The 23,329-nt window shown below is 40.8% G+C and overlaps 1 protein-coding gene across 1 annotated transcript in view; it reads right to left on the bottom strand.

Moving 5' to 3' along the window:
• Window positions 1-5,702: 5,702 nt before the first annotated feature.
• The window catches only part of LOC118013514 (beta-galactosidase-1-like protein 2), a 78,289-nt gene continuing 60,662 nt past the window's right edge, over window positions 5,703-23,329 (bottom strand). Inside the window, exons 9-19 of the mRNA XM_035009449.1 lie at window positions 21,543-21,627; window positions 20,849-20,990; window positions 19,898-20,001; window positions 19,154-19,260; window positions 11,689-11,835; window positions 9,572-9,643; window positions 8,983-9,070; window positions 8,201-8,288; window positions 7,720-7,831; window positions 6,891-7,007; window positions 5,703-6,783 (exon numbers count right to left, since the gene is read on the bottom strand). Coding sequence (XP_034865340.1) covers window positions 6,670-6,783; window positions 6,891-7,007; window positions 7,720-7,831; window positions 8,201-8,288; window positions 8,983-9,070; window positions 9,572-9,643; window positions 11,689-11,835; window positions 19,154-19,260; window positions 19,898-20,001; window positions 20,849-20,990; window positions 21,543-21,627 — 1,176 coding nt within the window. The 3' untranslated portion in view covers window positions 5,703-6,669. The remainder of the gene's footprint in view (window positions 6,784-6,890; window positions 7,008-7,719; window positions 7,832-8,200; window positions 8,289-8,982; window positions 9,071-9,571; window positions 9,644-11,688; window positions 11,836-19,153; window positions 19,261-19,897; window positions 20,002-20,848; window positions 20,991-21,542; window positions 21,628-23,329) is intronic.

Raw genomic sequence — 23,329 nt, 5'->3', positions numbered from 1 at the left:
TTTTTTCTACATATTATTTTTGTTGTTGTTGTCTTGTTGGCTAGGACTGCCAACATAATGTTGAATGATGGTAATAGTGGAGCTCCTGTGTTTCTCCAGAATTTAATGTGGCTATTTTTCCACAAGATACTTGGTAGAAGATTTGTAGATAATATTGATTGTTAACCTGATGAGAGTTAAATCTGTTGTCCTGGGGTATATTGCCTTCCAACAAATTCATGGTCTGTTAGCAAGGAAGAAAAGGGAAAGACTATTGAATAGAAAACAATTTTGCTGTCATTATAGCCAATCCAGTAATACAAAAAAAAAAAAAAAAAGGAAAATAAGATTAAGATGTTAAAAAGTAGACAGAAACCATCAGAATTTGCAGATAAAACATTTAAAAGACAACTGACAAACTTACAAGTGATGAGTGTTAGGAAGGTGGCAAGGATATCTAGACAATTTGTGTCCACTAGAAACAATGATTCTCAAACCTAGCTGCAAAATGGAATCATCTGGAAAGCATTTAAAAATCTCTGTGTCCACCAGAATATCCAAAACAATTTTGGAAAAATAACAAGATTTGGAGACTCATGTTTCCTCATTTTAAAACTTAATACAAATTTACATTGATCAGGACAGTGTAGTAATGGCCTAAAGATAGATATAAAAGTGAATGGAACAGAACTGATAGTCCAGAAATAAACTCATACATTTATGGTCAATTAATTTTTGGCAAAGGTTCCAAGACAGTTTGTTGGGGGAAAAACAGTCATTTCAACAAATGTTGAGGAGACACATGGATATCCTTGTGCAAAAGAATAAAGTTGGGCCCCCAAAATTAACTCAAAATGTATCATAGACCTAAATTTAAGAGTTCAAACTACAAAGCTCTTAGAAAACATAGAATTAAATTCTTTATAACCTTGAGTTAGGCAATAGTTTCTTAGATATAAATGACATCAAGCATGAACAACAAAAGAAAAAAATATAGATATGTTGGGCTTCATTAAAATTAAAACGTATGGTGCTTCAGATGATACTATCAAGATAATGAAGGGGCACCTGGGTGGCTTGGTCGGTTCAACATCTGACTCTTGGTTTTGGCTCAGGTTATGATCTTATGGGTCATGAGATCAAGCCCTGTGTTGAGCTCACGCTATGCACTGAGTCTGCTTGGGATTCTTTCCTTCTTCCTCCCATCTCCCTCCCCAGGTGCACATGTACGCACACTCTCTCTCTCCAAAATAAATAAATAAATCTTTTTAAAAAGAAGAAGAAAGAAAAAGAAAATGAAAAGAAACCCCCCGAGTGATAGGAACTATTTGTAAATCATATATCTGATAAGGGACTTATATCTAAAATATACAAACTCATAACTCAGCAATTAAAAATAAACCAAATTTTAAAAATGATTAAGGGTATGTCAAAAGATTTGATTAGACATTCCTCCAAAGCACGTAAACAAATGGCCAATAACCACGAAAAATGCTCCACACTATCATTCATTATCATCATATCATCATTAGAGAAGTGCAAATCAAAACCACATTGAATTACTACTTCACAATCACAAGGATGACTAAAACCAAAATGACAGCTGATGATGTTAGTGAGGACATTAAGATATTGGGACCCTCATATATTCCTGGTGGGATTGTAAAATGGCACAGCCACCTTGGAAAAGAGTTTGGCAGTTCCTCAAGATGTTAAACACAGAGTTACCATATGACCCAACAATGCCACTCCTGGAACAATACCCAGGAGAACTGAAAATACATGTCCACACAAAAACTTGCACATGAATGTTCAGAGGAGCACTATTCATAATAGCTCAAGAGTGGAAACAATTCAAATATCCACCAACTGATGAAAGGATAAACAAGATGTGGTCTATCCATACAATGGAATATTCTTCAACCAAAATAATGAATGAAATTCTTTTTTTAAAAAAAGATTTATTCATTTATTTGAGAGAGAGAGCATGCTCAAGAGTGAGTGCAGGGGGAGGAACAGAGGGAGAGACAATCTCAAGCAGACTCCATGCTGAGCACAGAGCCTGATGCAGGGCTCAATCCCAGGACTCTGAGATCATGACCTGAGCTCAAATCAAGAGTCAAATGCTTAACCCACTGCACCACCCAGGTATCTCATGAATGAAATTCTGGCACATGGTATGACATGGATGAACCTTGAAAACACTATGGTAAGTGAAAGAAGCCAGTCATAAAGACTGAATATTATAGGATTCTATTTACATGAAATGTCCAGAATAGGCAAATCCTTGGAGATAGACAGTAGAATAGTGGTTGACAGGGGCTGGGAGAGGGAGGAAATGGGGAGTTGGTGCTAATGGGTAGGGGGGCTATGAAAACATTCTAGAGTTAGATGGTAGTGATGGCTGAACAACTCTGAATATACTAAAAGCCACTAAATTTTACACTTTAAAAAGATTGATTTTATATGTTATGTTTGTTCCATAAAACTGTTATTTAAAAAGAGAAAGAGAAAAAAAGAATGAAGTGAGCCTGTTGCCTGAAGGATAACAACTGGCATTACTTGTTGCTAATGAAAAAAAAAACTCAAGCTTTCAATTAAAAATTAGTATTTTGGAAAACTTGTATCCACCACCGGTAGCTTGACAGCTCCTCAAATCTTGAAAGACTTTTCCTATGATATTGGTGGTGATATTAATGACTGTGGATTTTTTTCAATTATCACTTGGATCTGTTATTTGACAAAATCTCTTCTTTCCAGAAGATGTGCGTTCACTCTTCCCTTTCATGGGTTTCAGTAAACAAAATATCAAGAGGAAATGTCTTGTTTTTACTGAAAGGACTCTTACTGCAAGTGGTGTAATCAAGCAGAGAGGCACCCCAGCTCCTGCAGGGACCACTGCCTGTCCTGTCTCCCTGAGGAGCCTCCCTTCTGGTCTGTGCTGCACAGTCATGGAGGGTCTGTCACCTAGTCTAGGAGCAACAGCTACTAAAGTGACCTCAGAGGATGGTTCTCTGATGGTTAGGTGACAAATGGATCTACCACTCCTGTCTCCAGAATACAAGTTTCTCTATTGGGTTGGTTTTATAGTATCTTCAGAATTTGGAGGCTGCCACTCAGGATTTCTCCTGGTCAGTCAAAACTAGTGAGACCTTTGCTCATCCAAATGTTAGTAAGTCGGGGATGGGAAGTCAGTTATCAGCTGGACTTCAGGTGGCAGGGAGGGGCTGGACCTGGATGCAGATGTCTGTGCCCTCGGTGGTGTTACACTGGCACAGTAATGGAGAGCAAGTTATCACCTGAGAGACAGCAAGTTTACAGAGGGTAACAAACATGACCTCCCAGGCCCCCATGTTGATTAACTTCCTCTCCTTCCATGGATTTGTCAAAAACTGAGCAGAACTTGTATTTTCTGTATAAATTTAGGTTGCTTAGGGTGTGAGGGAGAAAGGACTTCTAGAAACCAGCCAAGTGTTTAGCAGATTACAGAACAGTTTCAGGTTCTCCACTCCCTTCCCAGATAGATTTGTGTTCCTAAGGTTAGAAGTGTAGGAAGCTTATGGACTGAAATATTGCCTACTATACAAAGACATCTGTATAATACAGGAGAGGACAGACTTCTCTGTCAGTCCTCAACCTCTTCAACCTGCCCCTGGAAGAACAGAACAGGCATGTAGTCCTCCTGTTTGAGCTTTTTTGGCAGAATCTACGTGAAAATATTCAGTGTCACTGAATTTTGCTTGAGTATCTCTTTGCCTAACACTGCTTGACCCTAAAGACACAACAATTAAAGAAGGACAAATATTCACACTGCAACTCATTTGGACAGAGAAATTGCATTTAGGCTATTAATTAACCTGGTATTTCACCCAAGGAACTAACGTCTGGTTATCTGGGGAAAAAATAACATTAAATCGCCTTTAAAGCTTCTTCCAGTAGGATAAGTTGGATTAGGTAAGAATATTTGACTGGCCTGAGTGTTGTCTACATTACCCGGGATCCTAAGGAATCATGAAGACCAGACACCAGTAATGAGCTGTACCTTTTATAACATCACACCATATTGTGCTTGTTTGTTTATAGATGTAAAGGGAGTAATATTTGTAAAAATGTAATGTGATTTTTCTTTTCAGTCTACCCCATATAGGACTTTAACCCCAGTTTACCCTAGGAATCCATTTATCTGTGAGGATATTAGAATTCCTTTCAAGAGTAGTACAAAAAAGAAAGAATAAGCTGTTTCTGTTATTCAGAAGGAGGATCATGCAGAAGAAAAAGAGTCATAGACTGTTGTCTTGAAAGAAGATTTCCCAAATTCTGTCATCTTTGCCTTTTATTTATAAAAGGTTGATCCCCAAGGCTCCCAACTCCTAGTGCTTTGCTGTAAGGCAGGGAAAGCATCACTTCTGACTAGGAGAACCTGGTATGCTCTGTGGTGGTGTTTCTCACCTGGAGGGGTTTTGCCCCCAGAGGAGATTGGGTAGTATCTGCACACATTTTGGTTGTCATAACTAAGGGGGTTGTGCTACCAGCATCTAGTGCATAGAGACCAGGGATGCTGTTCAACATCCTACAATACTCAGGCAGCCCCTGCCACACAGACTTTTCTGGCTCAAAAGAGTAATAGTGTTGAGACAGGTTGAGATCCTGCTCTAGGATAAAGGTGCTCAAAGTATGGTCCTCAGACCAGCAATATTAGCATCACCTGGGAACTTGGTAGAAATGCAAATCCTTGGGCCCCACCCCAGATCTACTGAACTAGAAATTCTGGGAATGGAGCCCAGCAATCAGTGTTTTAACAAGCCCTCCAGGTGATGCCCACACTAAGGCTTATGCTCTATGGAAGTCAGAGGCTATGACACAGGACCACTGATCCTTTCCAGCTCTGGGTAATGGTGGGTGGGGAAACAAGAGATAGAGAAAGAAACCCTGCTGCCAGCTTGCTCTTTCCTCCTTGGCAGGTTTGGACTGAGAGACATGGCGGTGGAGTGGAAAGTGACGGAAGCAACAAGAAGGGAGATCATGCTCTCTGACCTCCTTGGGCTGTGGAAGTCCTGGTCCACATGGGTGCTGCTGGTCCCCCGGCATTTGCAGATGCAAAGAGTGGACTCAGGATCTTGATTCCGGGGGGAATGCAGCCTCTTGTACAACTGGCCTGAAGTCTGGCTGTGATTCCTTCTGGTCTTGGCTTACAAGTCTCAACAGCTCCTGATGCAGTGTCAACTCACTTTCATGGTGACCCACTCTCCCAAGTTTCCAAGAAGCCTGTCAGCTAACCCCAGGGCCAGTTTATACCATGCTGAAATTTGCAGCAGCTTTAGAAAGTGAAATTCCACAGATCTCCCCTCTGCCTGTCCAGGCAGTTGATGCATCTCCGACATTTAAATGGCTCCCTGTGTTTTCATTATGGCTCAGAAGGTTTGCAGTGCCCAGAGGACAGGGAGTACAACATGGACTCAAGAAGAGCTGCATATCAGGTACCAAAGGTGGTAGCCAGAATGTGGATAAAGCATAATAAGGTGATAAGGAGGCACCAGACCAGGCACTTGGTGTCATGAGTTTCAAAGAAGCGGGGCTTTCCCCTGACTATGGAAAAGCTAGTGGTATAGTATGGAACAAGCACTAAAGGGTAAAAGGAAAATACATTTTTTTTAATACATTGAAAACACAAAGTGTATATGAACTGCATTAATGTTTACATTTTATTTGATTTCTTCGAAAGATCACTTTTGCTTCAAATTTACATTTGTGGGGTCAAGTATTCTGAGCATCTCATTTTTTCAGCATTTTATTTGGTGGTCAAACAGCCTTTATTGTAGCAATATGACAAGGGGTATGCACTAAGTAGGTCTATTTTGTTATGAGCATCAGAAAAAGGTTAGCTAACCTATGCCAAAAGAGGAATGTACTAGCAAATTAGGAAGAGGATGGTAGACTCAAAGCAGGGATTGGGTAAGTGGAGAAGCCAGGGTAGTTCCAGCAACATGTCAGGATGAGTAGGTTACTCACAGCCCCACTGTTGAAGTGACTCATCTCAATCAATTTCCTCTGTTATGTCATAATACTCAAGATTCAATATCCTGGAAAAGAAAGTCTGATTGGTCTACTGTACACCATATGCCCACCCCTGGCAGAGAAGGACAGTTGCAGGTGGGAAGAAAGGGCAGCGTGATTATCAGTCCCACAAAGACTCTAATGAAGGGGACAAGGGTGATTCTCCAAAAGAACATCTGGATCCTGCTACCAACATAAGGATCAGGGAGGCTGGGCACACAGACACCAGTCATCCACTATGGGCAGGCACAGACTCTGCAACCTTCTCACCTGTGGTAACTGGGCCATGCAGTCCCTCCCTTTGGCAACCTGAGAAACGGTACTAGGAAAAGTGCCTTGGAATGATGAAACATGGCAGCACAAGAGAGAGCAGTACAAAGCATATTTCAGAGAAGGCAAGAGGTGCAAAATGTTGGGACCTTGGTTTACAACACAGGAGGGATCCAGAGAGCACAGTGGAAACATCTGGAAGGAAGGGAGGCCCAGGGAGTTGGGTTAAGGCTGTTAGAGGAGTGAGCTAGTCAGCTTGCACTTGGAAATGGGAGGTGATGAGTAGAGCTGTGCCAGGTATAAGAGAAAACCTGGCTGTCGTGTAAAGGCAGTGAGGAAGTGCTCAGGTTCCTGGGAGATAGTAGCTCAGCTAGAAAGACTGAGAGGCTGCAAATTTACCCTCCAGAATACCATACCTAGATGAGATATGTTTGTGAAGTGGATCTCCAGGCCAGGTTTAAATTCCTCAAACACAATGATCTGTAAAGAAGGAGGTTGGGTGGCCATGAGATTCAAGTTCTGACTCTTTGCAAGGCAAAGGCCAAAGGAAGTGGACTGGGATGAGGGAGGTGTAGAGGGGAGCTTACCTCATTTGATCCAGGATGAAGCCAGGGTCCTGGAAGGTAGAGGGTCTCCTGGGGACCTATATTCCAGTAGCGTCCCAGATTTCGTCCATTGATGAATATTACACCTTTTGTCCAGCCCTGAAAAAGATTGGAATGAAGGATTCAAGACCTGAGTTCTAGATGTAATGACACTAGGGTGAAGACACACACCCCATAAATGCACCTGATCATAGTCATAGTCACACCTAGATGGAATGGATTACCACACATGGCCTTAAATGGAAGGTTACCTGGACAGGTCTATGTTATTGCCCCTGGCCCAGGGTTGATTCAACACCCAGGCCTCAAGAAGGAAGGTACTGATTTCTAACTCATCTGTGCCAAGTCAGGGAAGGGTCTTTCCATTGACCATCAGGCATTCACCAAAACACGCTGGGCCCAAAGCATAGTTTGAGTTGTAGAATTTTGGGATGGCCGTACATGTACATTAAAATCTCAACATCCCCACTACAGACTGGATGTGTGTCTTAAAGGGGTTGAGGGTCTCAATGTCTTGGATTACGTCTGGGGACAAGTGGATCACACTCACTAAATTCTTCATGCACTAGATTCTACATCTGTCCCCACTAGGACATACTACTTATGTCTTTGTTGCATTTGTTAAGCTTCCACCCCTCACCCTTGTTAACACCAGGGAAGGGACAGCCTCCAGATAGCTGTGGAGTGGCTGATGTCCCAGGGAGCTTACACTTCCTTTCACAGGACAGGGCCCATGTACCAAGGAGATTTTTCCTAAATATCCTTTTGGGATGGGGGCTGGCAGGATAAGCAGGGGAGAAATATCACTAACCTCCATTTTTATGAAGGTATCTCTGGGGTAATTACCCATTCTCAGGATACCAAGGAAGAAGGCAGGGCCCCGATGTTTGAATGAGGCTGGTTTCCAGATGTTAGGAAGGTCCCTAAGAGGGAATCAAACACCAATGGAAAGGTCATGCCCTTCTTTGTGTGTCAGTTGTGAATTTTGAGGTAGGTCTCCTTTTTGCCCAAGCCTGACATTCGTCTTATAGCACAAGCACATGCCTCTAAGGGGCATAATGCAGAAAAAAACAAACAAAAAATCAGCAGACCAGGAGTTGGGTGAATGAGGGGAGGGTCACCACTCTGCCCCAGACACCTATGAAACTTGGGGTCATTTCCTCCAATACTGTGGATCTCACCTCTCATCTGAAAACTAAGGAGGTTAGTCTGGATGGTCTCTGAGCTTCTTTCCATCTCTAAATCAGAACCATCTTTGATCAGTCACCTTGAGTCAATGGTCTGGCACCCACCTTTGTAGAAACTGAGTTTTCATATCCAGGCTATAGATTTTAAATTTTCTTAAAGGAAAATTGTTCAGATAGATATCCCCAATTAGACCTGTAAAAGAGGGAATAAAAGGAACATGAAGAAGGCAAGCAGGGATGTGAACACAGAGATGTAAACAGGCTGTGGCCAGGACTCCCCCTAAAGGAGGATGTTTTCCTGTCCATATCAGATGGAAGGTTTCTGCAAAATCTTACAAAAATTCTTCCTTCTGTTATACATGTACACTTCTTAGACTGTGCCTGTATGTCCCACATTAACAGTGGAAAAGTCACAGCACATCCTGCCAGGTCTGGCCAGAATAGCAGTTCAGGCTACCTTTAACTCTCAAGGTAGGTCAAAGCACTTGGAGCAGGGGAAGGAAGGTGTGTGTGACTCTGTGCCCAGGAGCCCAGGGGGAGGTGAGGACACAGGCACTAAGCTCCAGAGAAGGGAAAATAAAAGTTCCCAGGGAGGGATACTAACCATCTTTTTCTATAGCTTTCTTCAAAAACATCCTGGAAGAGGAAAGGCAGTGCTCTGGCTTGGTCATTAGAGAATACACTTGAGGGAAGGCACCATCATCCTTTCCCATCAAAGCAAGACTTCCTCATAGTTTCTACACATGGCTATTTCGTTGGCCAAAAGATCCTGCTGTCCACCAAACCATACACCTGGCCATGACTGTCCTCAGCCTAGGATAAGAGCGACAGGAATTTGGTGCCTCAAGGTCTCAAACTTCTTCACCCTTGGAAGGAAGGAGGCCTACCTTTTCTCTCCTTATTGATATCCTGCCCATAGGCAAGGCGGCCTTGATTCTCCACCAGGATCCTCAGTGTTGGGTTACCCTTGTAGACCTGTCCAAGACAGATGAGCCAGAGTCAATACCACTCAGGGAACTTTTCTGTATACCTCTTAAGTCTCCTCTGAAACTCAGATAATGTTGTAAGCAGGGTGACTGACATACAGCAGGCTTCAGAAGCCTGCAGATGTCCAGCTATGGGCCAAGTAAACCCTTGGGCTCCTGCTCTTCCTACTCACCCACCCTCACCCCCACCCCCATACTGGGCCTTTCAGAAAACAGTCACTCAAACATTTCACAAGAGATTATTGAGGCAGGTGACAAACCTAGAGTTTTTTGAGCAGCAAATATCCAACATGTTGAAGTTCTGCTCACCCAAAGCATATACACCTATACTTTAGAAATACATACAGCTCTCCTGCATCCATGCTGGGCTCTTATGCAAGGAACATTCCAAAGGACAGTGGAGGAGAAAATAAGCTATCACAGGGCAAGGCCACGCTTACAATTAAGCCTGGGCGCTTAAGTATTAGTCCATCAACACTAGATTATATACCATTTTCCTGGGAATAGTCAGCTGATGAGTGGAATGGTCCAGGACCCCTAAAAACTCCTCATCCAAAAACACCTGCCAAAGAAAGAGGAGAGCACCATTAGATCATCATAAGGAAAGGGATAAAACGGTCCTTGGGAAAGCAAAGAAAAGGCAAGTTCTAGGGGAATGATTAACTCTGTCTCCTAGAATATTACAAGCCGACTATGAATCCACAAAAATACAACATATTCAAAGCAGTACAGTCATGAAATGTATGAGGCAAAGTCCAGAGAAGGATGTCCTGATACCAAATCTGGGCCTGGCTGTACTATAGGGCAAGGAGGGAAAGAATAAAATTTAAAGGACCTGCAGGGAATGAGGGAAAAAGGAAGGTAGAGAATGAATAGATATTGTGAAAGAAGTAATGGCCACAGGGAAGATGGGACTCCAGGTGCAGGAGACATCTCCCTGCCTGGCTGGCATGGCTTCACTCCCATAATGGATCCAGTCTCCCAGGTTTCCCCTGACCCTTATCAGAGGCTGCTGCCACCATTATTTCTCATTTTAAGAATGACCTGGACATAAATCCTTTCCTTTTCTGTTACCTATTCTATTGCTTTAGGCTCAGATGAAGTCACCCAGAAGAACCTGCTCTAACCACGCAGGACCACAGAAGGATACATAATTTGTGCCTTAGATTATTTGAGTCGGGTCATAATTTTCAAATGAAATTTGACCAGGAAACTATAAAAATTAAAATCCACAAATACTAAAAACACAAATATTAATACCATACAAAACACAGAATTCATATTTTAAGCTATTTAGAGTCTAATCACAAGGCTTATATACTCTATAACCATTTGTTGAACACCTACTGAATGGCTTGGGCAAGGGGTCACCAAGCTTAAAACACAACCCCAGCCACTGAGGAACTCAGACAGTGGCACAAAGAAATTATTAGGATACTCCACAATAGCTAATATGGAACTGTGACCAGAATGCCATGGAAGCACAGCGAAGGGAGTGACAAGTCCTGATCCACAGTCAAGTCCAGGTTATTTGGTGAACATGACGACAGGTGACTGGGAAAATCAATGGAAGACTGTAGACAGGGGAAATGGCACTCTGAGAATTTTACTTTGGGAAGGAAACTGGTGGCACTGTGAGGAAGGGATTTGGCAAGTAGGAGAGGAAAGGTGAGCTATCTGAAAAAGGAAGATCGGTTAAGAGGCTCTAACAGTAATAGAGGGAAGATACAAAGGCACTTCTAAGGCCAGAGGCATGGATTTTGAGAGAAGACCCACTGAGTAATACTGTAGCCAGCATGTGCCCACTGAGAATAAGGTGTGAAGAGAAAATGAGGGGAGCAGCATTTTCAGGTGGGAAGGCTGCAAGTCCATGAATGGATGTGAGGAGTACAGGATGAGGTTTATTTTGGAAGGTAATGAATTTGGTTTTGGACATGATGAGTGTAAGAAGCCAGTGGAACATATGTCTAAGTGAAGAAAAATGTTCAGCAAACAAGGAATCTGGGTCTGCAGCTCAGGAAAAGAAGGGGAGGGTTGGAGTCACCATCAGGAGTGCCTGAAACTTGGGGAGAAGATGACACAGACAGCACAGAGAGGGCTCTTAGCAAGAGAATGTCACCAAGACCTAAGGAAACTCTGCCAGCTCTTAACTTGGAGTGAGATGATGAAGCCTTTACCCTCAGCTCTGCTGCTTTCAAGTCAAATGTCCTCTGAAAGTCATTTAACTTCTCTGAGGTTTTCTCATTTGTAATAAATATCTTAGATGAATGTTCTGAGAATTGAATGAGAGCAGTGCATTGTAATGTAGGAATTGCTGTGCAGTAAGTAGAGGGACTTCTGAAGCTCCTCCCAAGTCTCCTTTAAACTCCATCAACTCCCATGAGGGTTCAATGAATACCACCCTCCCTGGGAACTACTATAAACCTTGGACCTATGACAACAGTGGCTTACATATCAAATATTTCCCTGAAGGGACAAAGGTTAAGAAACAGCAATGATTTTTTGAAGGTGAAAAAGATTTGAGCATCATTTAGATATTCACCTCAGCACCACCACTGGGTTTTACTAGGAGAGAAGTGTCACTGGGACCCATCCACTGTCCCTTACCTGACCTCGATCTTGAACATGACCCTTCGTGGTGAGGAGGCCACTGGTGGTGACCACAGTCTCATAAAGTATGTATCCAGAGGACTGACCATTCCCCTGGTTCACGGACAGCTTCTCCATGCAGATTGGCTTGACAGACCTGATGGGCTGTGGCAGAAAGAGGAATAAACCAGGCTGAATGTTCATGCTGGAGAGACAAATTTCAGAAACCCACAACCAAAGCCCACTTCTCCAAAGGAATTGCCCCAAGAGTCCTTTTTAGTTTTCCAAACCAACTTCATATTTCTCTGCATGTGCTAGACAGTAATGTATTCTTATTTTTCAGATGGAAAAGCTGAAATCAAGGAAAGGGAATGATCTGTTAACTTGCTCATCAATTCATGATAGAGCCTGGACTAGACTCCTGATTTTAGGAACTCCATGCCAGGTGTGCCAGATTCTGTCTATCCTTGGTCTTTTCTTCTTGTTCCTTCATACAGTAAGAGAAATCATCCTACCCCATGGTCTGACCATGGCTATTCATGAATCTGCCTATCTAACACTGAGCTAAAGCACTCGATGTCTGTTAACTCCCATGTCTGTTAGACTTCTCCTTCTGAAGATCCCTAAATGATTCCAATGTAGTATCTTCCAAACTATATTTACCACACTTCCCCATCCTACTCTTTTTCCTTTCCAAAGAGCAACACCAACCATGCAGTCAAAAAGGTAAAAAGCATGGACAATGTCTCTTTCTCAATATCCCCAATAAACCAGTCATCACCTCCTTTAGAGTCTGACTCTGAATATCTGTTTCACTAATCCTTCTTCACCCCCATTATCTAAGCTCAACTTCAGTAGATTTTTATTCATTTTCAGTGTTCTAGCATGGTCCCACTCTACTCCATCCCCCATACAGCTACCAAAGAAATCCTTCTGAAATGCAAAGCTGGTCATCTGATTCCCAAGCCATGCTTTAAAATAGCTTCCCACAACTTTCAGGGAAATGTTCAAATCTCTTAGCATAAAAACATGGCCTGAGGCACTGGATGGTTCAGTCGGTTAAGCATCTGCCTTTGGTTCAGGTCATGGTCCCAAGGTCCTGGGATCGAGCCCTGCAGCAGGCTCCCTGCTCAGTAGGAAGCCTGCTTCTCCCTGTACCCCTCCCCCCACTCATGCTTGCTCTCTCTCTCTCTCTCTCAAATAAATAAGTAAAATTTTTAAAACACACACACACACACACACACACACGGCCTTTCAGACTGCCTGTGTGGAGCCACACAGCCTGAAGCATTCTGGAGGACAAAGAAGATATCAAAAGCTACTGAACTCATGTCAAGAGAACGAGAGGACAGAGGGGCCAACTTAAAGGAGACAGGACAATTTGAATATCAAAAGGAATGACTGCAACGGGGTTGAAACATGTTACATGTGTTTAAAAAAAAGTGTGAGTTTTCAGGAGGATCTTGGGAAGACAGTGTCAGAAAAGGATTCTGACCTCACCTCCTCCCACAGACCCTTCAAGGCTACAACTGCACACTGTGCACCTCACTCGGAAAATGACATGAAGACTGCCCAAACTGACGTTCCACAGCTAGAAACATAAAAAGAAGGCCACATTGATAGGGGTGGGGGTGGCGGCAAGAAGCAATGAATTCAAACCCCCAGCACAGCAACTCACAAGCAGGAAGAAGATTCCAGGCCTGGAGGTCATCCCAGACGAGGGAGGGGATCAAGCCCTATATCAGACACCCCTGGTCCTAGAGACTTGTACCAGGAAGAAGTGTGGCTTTGAAAATCAGCAGGGCCTAATTGCAGAAGAATCAAAGATCTATAGGAAACCAAGTGTCTACCCTTATAGAGCCAGAATGCTGTATCACTTGGTCCAAGACCCAGGACAGAGGCAGCAGTTTGAAAAGCATGTAGGTTATACATAAAGGAGATTTACTGTCTGGTTTTAGGACATGTGCCTGAGGAGCAGGGATCTGGAGGAGCTTTCCCCTGGAATGGAAGTGCTGGTAGGAGCCATTTTTCTTACCCTGCTATAGCCTAACTAGCCCAACTCTTGTGGAGCCATTTCTAACATTATCCATCTACCTTGCTAGCACGGCTTGATCCACGCTGGCATTCTCCTATGGACTAGCTCTGGCAGGCACCCACAGCTAGAGTCTAGAGACCAGAGTCCCCCCCCAGAGTAACAACTGCCCCCCCCAACACCTGCTGGGCAGCCCTGGCCTACACCAGTGCCCCTCCAAAGCAACTCCTGCACTGGGGAGGAGAGAGCCAGCCTTGCAATTAATCTATGACAAAAGAGGCAAGAATATACAATGGGGAAGAGTCTCTTCAATAAATAGTGTTGAGGAAACTGGACAGCTACATGGAAAAGAATGAAACTGGACCACTTTCTTATACCATACACAAAAATAAACTCAAACTATATTGGTTCAGTACCTAAATGTTGGACCCGAAATTATAACACTCCTAAAAGAAAACAGGCTGTAAATTCTTGGACATCAGCCTTAGCAATATTTCTCTGGATCTGTCTCCCCAGGCAAGGGAAGCAAAAGGAAAAATAAACGATTGGGACTATATCAAACTAAAATATAGAAAAGGAAACCCTCAAAAAAAATGAGAAGACAACCTACTGATTGGGAGAAGATACTTGCAAATGATATATCTGATAAGGGGTTAATACCCCAAATATATAAAGAACCTGCACAATCATCATCAAAACAAAACAATTCAATTGAAAAATAGGCAGAGGATCTAAATAGACATTTTTCTGAAGAAATACAGATGGCCAATAGACAAATGAAAAGATGCTAAACTTCATTAATCACCAGGGAATTGCAAATGAAAACCACAATGAGATGTCACCTCACAGCAGTCAGAATGGCTAGTATCCAAAAGATAAGAAATAGCAAGTGTTGGTGAGGATGTGGTGAAAAAGGATCCCTCATGCACTGTTGGTGGGAATGTAATTTGGTGTAGCCAGTGTGGAAAACAGTATGGAGGTTCCTCAAAAAATAAAAAATAGAAATACCATATGACCCAATAATTCCACCACTGGGTATTTACCTGCAGGAAATAAAAACACTACTTTGGAAAGATATATGTGCCCCTAAGGTACTGTAACATTATAATAGTTAAGATATGGAAGCAACATAAGTGTTCACTGATAGATGAATGACTAAAGAAGATATGGTGTGTATATATATATATATATATATAATGGACTATTACTCAGCCATAAAAAGAATAAAATCTTGTCATTCACAACAACATGGATGGACCTAGAGAGTATTATGCTAAGTGAAATAAGTCAGACAGAGAAAGACAAATACCATGTTATTTCACTTATATATGAAATCTGAAAAACAAAGCAAACAAACAGAAACAGACTCATAAATACAAAGAACAAATTGGTGGTTACCAGATGGCAGGGGGTGGAGGGGCTGAGGAAAATAGATGAAGGGCATTAAGAGGTACAAAATTTCAAGTATAAAATAAATAAGTCACAGGGATGAAAAGTACAACATAGGGAATGTAGTCAGCAATACTATAATAACTTTGTATGGTGACAGTAACTATGCTTAGTGTGCCAAGCATTTTGTAATGTATATAATTTTCAAATCAGTATCTTGTACACCTGAAACTTATATAATATTATATGTCAACTATACTTCAACTGAAAATAAAAATTTTAAAAATCATGAGTTTATAATCAAATAAAGACAACAACAACAAAACAACTCATTGGCCACCTTTGCAAGATATCCAGGAATAAATTCATTATCTGATAAAAGAAAATACTTGAAATTTTGTCCTAACTTTTCTTTACAAACTGTACATTAAGGTGACAAGACAACAGAAAAGGAAAGTTCTGCATAGAAGAACTTCAAGTGTATAAATGAAGAAGGAATGACTGAATAAGAATGATACTATTTTAACAGCCTTAATGAAATACTGGATATAGGTAATAATTGTCAATGACTGCTAAAACCATTAGGTAAAAGATTGATGGGAAAATTGATAATGGATAGACTGGGCTAACTACTCCTGAACCCACTGATAAATTATGAAAACAGAAATGACCAGCCATTATGTGCCTGAGATATAATGCATAAAAAAATGTAACAGCACCACCTATGAAATATACTTGCAAACAATTTTTTTAAAAAGCACCCAACTTAAAGCTCATCAAGCATCTAGATCAGTTTACTGAAAATGTGGGGAGTATAAAGACATATTCCCAGATACATGGGGATCTAATTAGCAAAGCCCAGAATGTAGGGGATTCTATAGTACAGATAATCCTGCTTCTTCGACAAATAAATGTAATAAAAAGGAAAGAAATCTTTAGATTAAAAGAGATTTAAGAGGCATATCAACTAAATGCAATGTGTGACTAACCTGATTTGGATCTTGGTATTAACAAATCAGTGCTAAAAATGTTATGAGACAGGTGAGAAAATCTGAACACTGGATATTTTATGATTTTCAGCAGTGGGGTGCTACAGCCAGTCTGTACCAGCTCATGAGTGCCAACTGTGCACATCTCTACCCAACCCTGTATTTTGTCTCTGTACTCGGTGTTGTCATGCCAGAGCCTTGGAATTAGCCATAGTGGGAGTACTTATACCGCAGGAATTGGCAAACACTACTAATCAGAGTTTTTTCTTCTAGAGAGTCTGTTACTAAATATTTCCCAGGAAATCACTGACTTTAAAGGATTATTATTAGTAGTACTATCATCATCATCATCAAGGTAGATAATGATTTTGTAGTTGCATTTTTAAAAGAGTTCTTATCATTTCAGATACATATTAAACTATTTATAGCTAAAATTGTATGATGTCTGGGATCTGCTTTAAAATAATCTTAAAAAGAGTAGAGGAAGAGAAGGTAGGGGTATAAATGAAACAGTATTAGTCATATATTAATAAAGTTGAGGCTGCATGTTGAACACACAGGGGTTCACTACTTTTCTCTGTGCCATTTGTTCATGTCTTCAAAATTCCGTAAGAAAACATTTAAAACAAAACCACAAAGGCCCTCTGACATGTGGTATCTGGGGCCTTACTTGGCACTCCCTCACAAACACTTTTCATTGCAGTCTTATTTGCAGTTCCCTAAACATGCATTTCCTTCCTTGTTTTTACAAATGGTTTTCACTATGCCTCAAATTCCTTTCCCTCCCCCATCCAACTCCACTGTTCATCTCATTAAGCTCTATTCATCCACTGGATCTCAAAATCACCTCAACTGGGATATAATATTGGATCCTGTGACTGTCCAGCATGCTGACCATATCTCTAAATAATAACACAGTAGCTAGCACTTACATGTGTCAGTTTCAAATATTAGGGGCTTAATCCACACCACAATCCTATGAGGTAAGTGCAATTATTAGCTTCATTTTCCAGATAAGGAAACTTACAATGAAGTTAAATGACTGCCCCAGGGTAAATATTGGAGCAAAGATTCAAACCCAGTCTTGACTCCAGAACTTAATCTCTTTAGCACAACAGTATGTTCCCTTGACAATGCCGTGCTGCCTTCATTTCTTTACCATGGAACCTACGGCCCCCTAATCTCTACTCACCTCTCCTCCCTGTTAGACTAGAAGATCCCCCCAAACAACACCTTGATAATACAGCTCCCCAAACATTAATGTTTACTAAGTATTGTGTAAATACGCAGGATTTCCTCTATACCAGTGGTTTTCAAACTATGTTCCTTCAAACCCTACATGTAAGTCAGAAGAGGCACATGGGCCATCCAAATACGTCCCACCCTAGAGAAAGGATGACTGACCGTTAGGATGCAAGTACAGAGCCTCAGAACCACCACCCCGATTAAGCAGTGCATGCTTTATGTACTGAACATGTGAAGTGAGTTTGAAGAAAGAGTCCCTCTACTAAACTAAAAGTTTAAAATCATTGCCCTAGATCTAGCCAGTGTGCCTTCATTCTAACCATCTTCAGAAGGCAAGGGATCTCTTCTTGCTATGCTACTGAAAGGAAATTTTCCCAGTATCCTGGAATATTTACACTGTTTCTTTATATTTAAATTTTCTGAATATTCCTGAATTCTTATTCTAGGTTTCTTATTCTAAATTGTAAAACCTATGGAATGGGAGAAGATATTTCCAAATGTCTTATCAGATAAAGGGCTAATATCCAAAATCTATAAAGAACTTATCAAACTCAACACCCAAAGAACAAATAATCCAATCAAGAAATGGACAGAAAACATGAACAGACATTTCTCCAAAGAAGACATACAAATGGCTAAAAGACATATGAAAAAATGCTCAACATCACTTGGCATCATGGAAATACAAATCAAAACCACAATAAGATACTACCTCACACCAGTTAGAATGGCTAAAATTAACAAGTCAGGAAACAGATATTGGCAAGGGTGTGGAGAAAGGGGAATGCTCTTACACTGTTGGTGTGAATGCAAACCAGTGCAACCACTCTGGGGCACATGCACCCCATTATTTATAGCAGCAATGTCCACAATAGCCAAACTACGGAAAGAGCCCAGATGTCCATCGACAGATGAATGGATAAAGAAGAGGTGATTCACACACACACACACACACACACACACACACACACACAGAAATATTACTCACCCATCAAAAAGAATGAAATCTTGCCATTTGCAACGACATGGATGGAACTAGAGGGTATCATACTAAGCAAAATAAGTCAGTCAGAGAAAGACAAATATCATATGATTTTACTCGTATGTGGAATTTAAGAAACAAAACAGATGAACATAGAGGAAGGGAAGGAAAAATAAGATGAAAATTGAGAGAGAGGCAAATCATCAGAGATGTCGAACTCTAGGAAACAAACAAAGGGTTGCTGGAGGGGAGAGGGATGGGGGAGAAGGGATAATTGGGTGACGGGCATTAAGGAGGGCACTTGATGTAATGAGCACTGGGTGTTATATGCAACTGATGAATCACTAAATTCTACCTCTGAAACTAACAACAACAATAACAACAGAAAACCCCAAAACAAAAAACAAAACAAAACCTTGAAAGTAATCACTAGTTAGCATTGAATAAAGTAAATGCTGCTTCTAAAACACAGAAATTAAAGGAAAGAAAGAAAATACAGTTCATTTACCAAAAGAAGGAAGCATTGTGCAAACCTTGATTAAAATGATGAAACAATGTTTAAGTCAGATATAATTCTGGATCATTAATAGGGTAATTTCTCTGTTGAAAGATAAAACTCAGATTGTACCCAGAACCAAATTCCAACTATGTGCTACTTTTAAAAGTTACACCTAAAATAAATGACACTAAAACAAACAAATAAAAAATTAGGAGAAGGAACTAAAAGAAGTAAGAATTGCTTTTGGCTCTCCAATAATTTACTCCCTATTCTTTGAGCTAAGCCTTGCACTCCTCTCTCTTCTGTCCAAAGGCTATCCCTTGCTTTTACATCCAGGAAATGCTTACCTCCTCCAAGTAGGGCATGACATCCCATAGTGACATGTAGTATGCTGTTACCACCGACTTATATATAGCCATAGGTATAGTATCTCGGTGGGGAGGCTTGGGAATCCCTGCAATGAAAAACAGTAGATTGGCCATTCCGAGATCCTCCTCCAACCCCATTCAAGGGACCACCCAAAACCACCAAGAATGAAGGTTTCAGTCAGTCACAGGACATGCTTTCCCAGTTCCAGGAAGAATCATAAGATAGGCAGTAAAGGAGTGGGATTCCTTTCATATCTATAGGCTCTGAGGCAGGATGCCCTGCTGTCTGGGGAAAGGAGGTGGTACATCAATCCCACTGCTGGACCAGTAGTTCTCAACCCTGGTGGCTCATTAGAATCTCTTAAAGTCGAATGGGAAAATACATATGCTCAGATTCTGCCCTTTCCTCCCCATTTCAACTAAGACATACTTTTCTAACAGCTCTGGGATAGGCCTGGCACCTCTGGCTTTTACAAGTTCTGCAGAGGATTCCAATGCACAGCCAAGACTAAGCAACATGGCCCTAGATGCTGAGAACCTAGAGGGTGGGCTCTGTATTTTGTACATATTTGAATCCCCAGTGCCTAATGATAAAATAAACTGGAACAAACTGGGTATCTCCCCAAAAGTACATCTTTATCTACTCCCTCAATCCCCTCTTCACAGGACAGAGACCATTTGAGAGGCTGAGTTATTATTCAGATTGAGATTGTTGCTAGGTACCCAAAGAAGAGCTAAAAAACTCTTGATATGCAAGGTACTCAGTTGTATGTTCTCCGTTCTCTGTCAGGAGTGCCCCATAATCTGAAAAATATAAAGAAATTTGTCACTTTCCCCAAGAAAGCTCCAGCTTCAGCAAAGAAAGGCATGAGAGCTTAATACTGAGCAAAAGGATCCTTAATACAGAAGCTTTGAAAGGAAAAATTTTTGGCATTAGATAAGAAAATACCACATCCCAATTAGTCCAAACCAGGAGACATCTGCCATACTTTGCAGGGCTTTCAAATGAAGACAAATAACACCAATCCCTGGATATCTAATAAGTCCTGACTGAGAGCCCAAGGCTATTCCAATCCAGTGGTTTCTACTTTCTATTCAATTTCTTTTTTTTTTTTATTATGTTAAGTTAGCCACCATACAGTACATCATTAGTTTTTGATGTAGTGTTCCATGATTCATTGTTCACGTATAACACCCAGTGGTTCCTCACAACACATGCCATCCTTAATACCCATCACCCGACTACCCCCTCCCCCAACCCCCTCCCCTCTGAAACCCTCGGTTTGTTTCCCAGAGTCCATAGTTAAATTCCTTTCTTTCACCCTTGACTTTTCACCTTGTCTCTCAGTGTCATTAACCAATGCCCTAGTGTTATCAAGAGATCCAAAGTAACTGTTTTACAGGAACTTCTAAGAATAAGGGTCTGCACAGTGGATAGATAAGATTAAACTACCAAGGCCTCTGCCTGCAAAGTCCCAGACAGTCTAGATTCTAGTGCTGGATAAATTCTAGTACTGTCAAGAGGAATAAACATCAAACCTTCAATCCTCAGCATTTGTTAAAGGCAAAACAGATGAACCGTCCCAGAGATTGTTCCATGAGACCCACTCTAGAAAGCTCCAGGCTCAAATGGTGGGGTGGCCTAGGTTGGAGACAACTCTAAGGGACAATTACTTGCCATAGCTTGTGATCATAGGGAGGTAATGGTCCAAAGATGCAGATCCACCCATGAAGCCGAAGTTGGTGCCACCATGGAACATGTAGAAGTTGAGGGAGAAACTAGCGTTGAACATTTCACGCACGTCTCTCATTAACACTGCACATAGGTAGGAAGAAAAGAGAGGGAGAAAATAAAGTTTGAGAGAATTAATAATAGCCATTTGTGGAATGTTCAAACTGCATGTATTGAACATTTGTTTATGCATCTTAGTCTTAGGTAAATAGATGTCCAGCTCAGTGTTTCTGGAGCACTTAGTAACTTTTCAATAAATTCTTAGTAACTTCTTTAGTAACCTAAAATCGTGGTACCAAGAACATTTACCTTCAAACCACATTTTAATGATCTTCATCAACTCTCCTGGAAGGATGTGGCAGATAATCTGGGACCAACACACTTTCATTGAATTGCCCCATCTGTTAGAACAACTCACTCTAATTGCTTTAATAGCCTCAACAAAATATACTCAGAGTGGAAACACTGCTAAAATTTCAATTTCAATTGCAATCACTTCTGGGGTGCTTATTCAGTTTTGTCCCTTAAATCTAGTACTCTAAGTACTCTAACTGGCACGGGAAAAGAAAAAAAAAAAACAGGCCAGTGCCATTTCTGTCATCTATTCTCCTGAGAAAGGATCTAAGAAGTACTCACAATGTGAATCCACAGAATGGGGGGAAATGCCCCATCCGTCCAAAGAGCTTGCTGTATACACCATCATCAGTATGGGGCTATGACCCTGAGAAAAATGAAGTGTCAATTTAGTAAAGTTTGGTACAGTTTAGAAGCTCTGAATTGCTTAGGAGGAAATTGTGAAGTCTAGTTCTCACAAACCCCCTTACGATTCAGAGCATCCCCTCACTGCTCACAAACCCTGAGTTCTACTCTCCATCCTCAGATAATTTCCCTGGTCTTGTTATTCCTCTTGGGGTTTCAATGGACTTCTCCCTCAGGGTTTGGTAAAATCAACTGTCATTGCCACATTTTCCTTCCTGGAACAACAGAATCTCTTCATTCCCTTCAGTGACCAGATTAGAAGTCTAGTAAAGAAGCGCCTGGCCCAGGGGAAGCATTAAAAATATTCAACAAATGAATGCTAAAAATGTTGAATCCCATTAAATAAGAATCCCTGAATCTCAGAATTGTATTTTGTTTTTATTCAAGTATAATTAACATACAGTGTTCTATTAATGTCAGGTGTACAATATAATGATCAACATTATATAATGTATAAAATCAACATTATATAATGTATATAATAATTCTATACATTTCTCACTGCTCATCCTGTATGCTTAATTCCCTTCACCTATTTCACCCATCCCCCCCAGCCACCTCCCCTCTGGCAACTGTGGGTTGAACAAATTGGTATTTGTCGGTATTAAGTTAATCGGTATTAAGTTGTCAGTATTCTGTTGTTTCTTTTCCTCTTTGTTCATTTGTTTTGTTTCTTAAATTCCACATGAGCGATATCATATGGTATTTGTCTTTCTCTGACTAATTTTACCTAGCATTATACCCTCTGGATCTATCCATGTTGTTGCAAATGGCAAGATTTCATATACATATATACATATATATATATACCTACACACACACACCATGGAATATTACATATACATATAAAACAATCACATTTATACATATACATTATTGAAATACATATATATTATTTATATACATACAAAACAATCACATTTTCTTTATCTATTCATCCATTATCACACATTTAGGCTGTTTCCATAACTTGGCTATTGTGAATACTGCTGCTATGAACATAGGAATACAGATATCTCTTCAGGATAATTATTTCATTTCCTTTGCATATATACCCAGAAATAAGACTTCTAGATCATATGGCAGTTCTATTTTTAATTTCTTTATGAACCTCTATACTGTTTTCCATAGTGGATGTATCAGTTTGCATCTCTACCAACAGTATCCGAGGGTTTTCTTTTCTCCACATCCTTGCCAGCATTTGTTATCTCCTGACATCCTAACAGGAGTGAGGGGATATCTTATTGTGGTTTTGATATTCCTTTCTCTGGTGATTAGGGCTACTGAGCAGCTTTTCATGTACCTGTTGGACATCTATAGGTCTTCTTTAGAAAAATGCATATGCAGGCCCTTTGCTCATTTTTCAGTTGGGTTACTTGGGGTTTCTTATTTTGCTATTGAGCTGTACAAGATTTTATATATTTTGGATATTAACCTGTTATCAGGTATGTGGTTTGCAAATATTTTCCCCCATTTCCATAGGTTGTCTTTTCATTTTATTGATGATTTCCTTTGCTGTGCAGAAACTTTTTAGTCTGATATAGTCCCAGTTGTTTATTTCTGCTTTTGGTGTCAAATGCAAAACACTATTACCAAGATCAATATCAAGAAGCTTATGCCCATGCTTTCTTCTGGGAGTTTTGTGGTTTCAGATCTTATGTTCA

This window comes from Mirounga leonina, unplaced genomic scaffold (genome assembly GCF_011800145.1).
Source record: "Mirounga leonina isolate KUSES-001 unplaced genomic scaffold, KU_Mleo_1.0 Mir_153, whole genome shotgun sequence".
Taxonomy (NCBI): domain Eukaryota; kingdom Metazoa; phylum Chordata; class Mammalia; order Carnivora; family Phocidae; genus Mirounga; species Mirounga leonina.
This window is presented reverse-complemented; position numbering and strand designations above follow the sequence as displayed.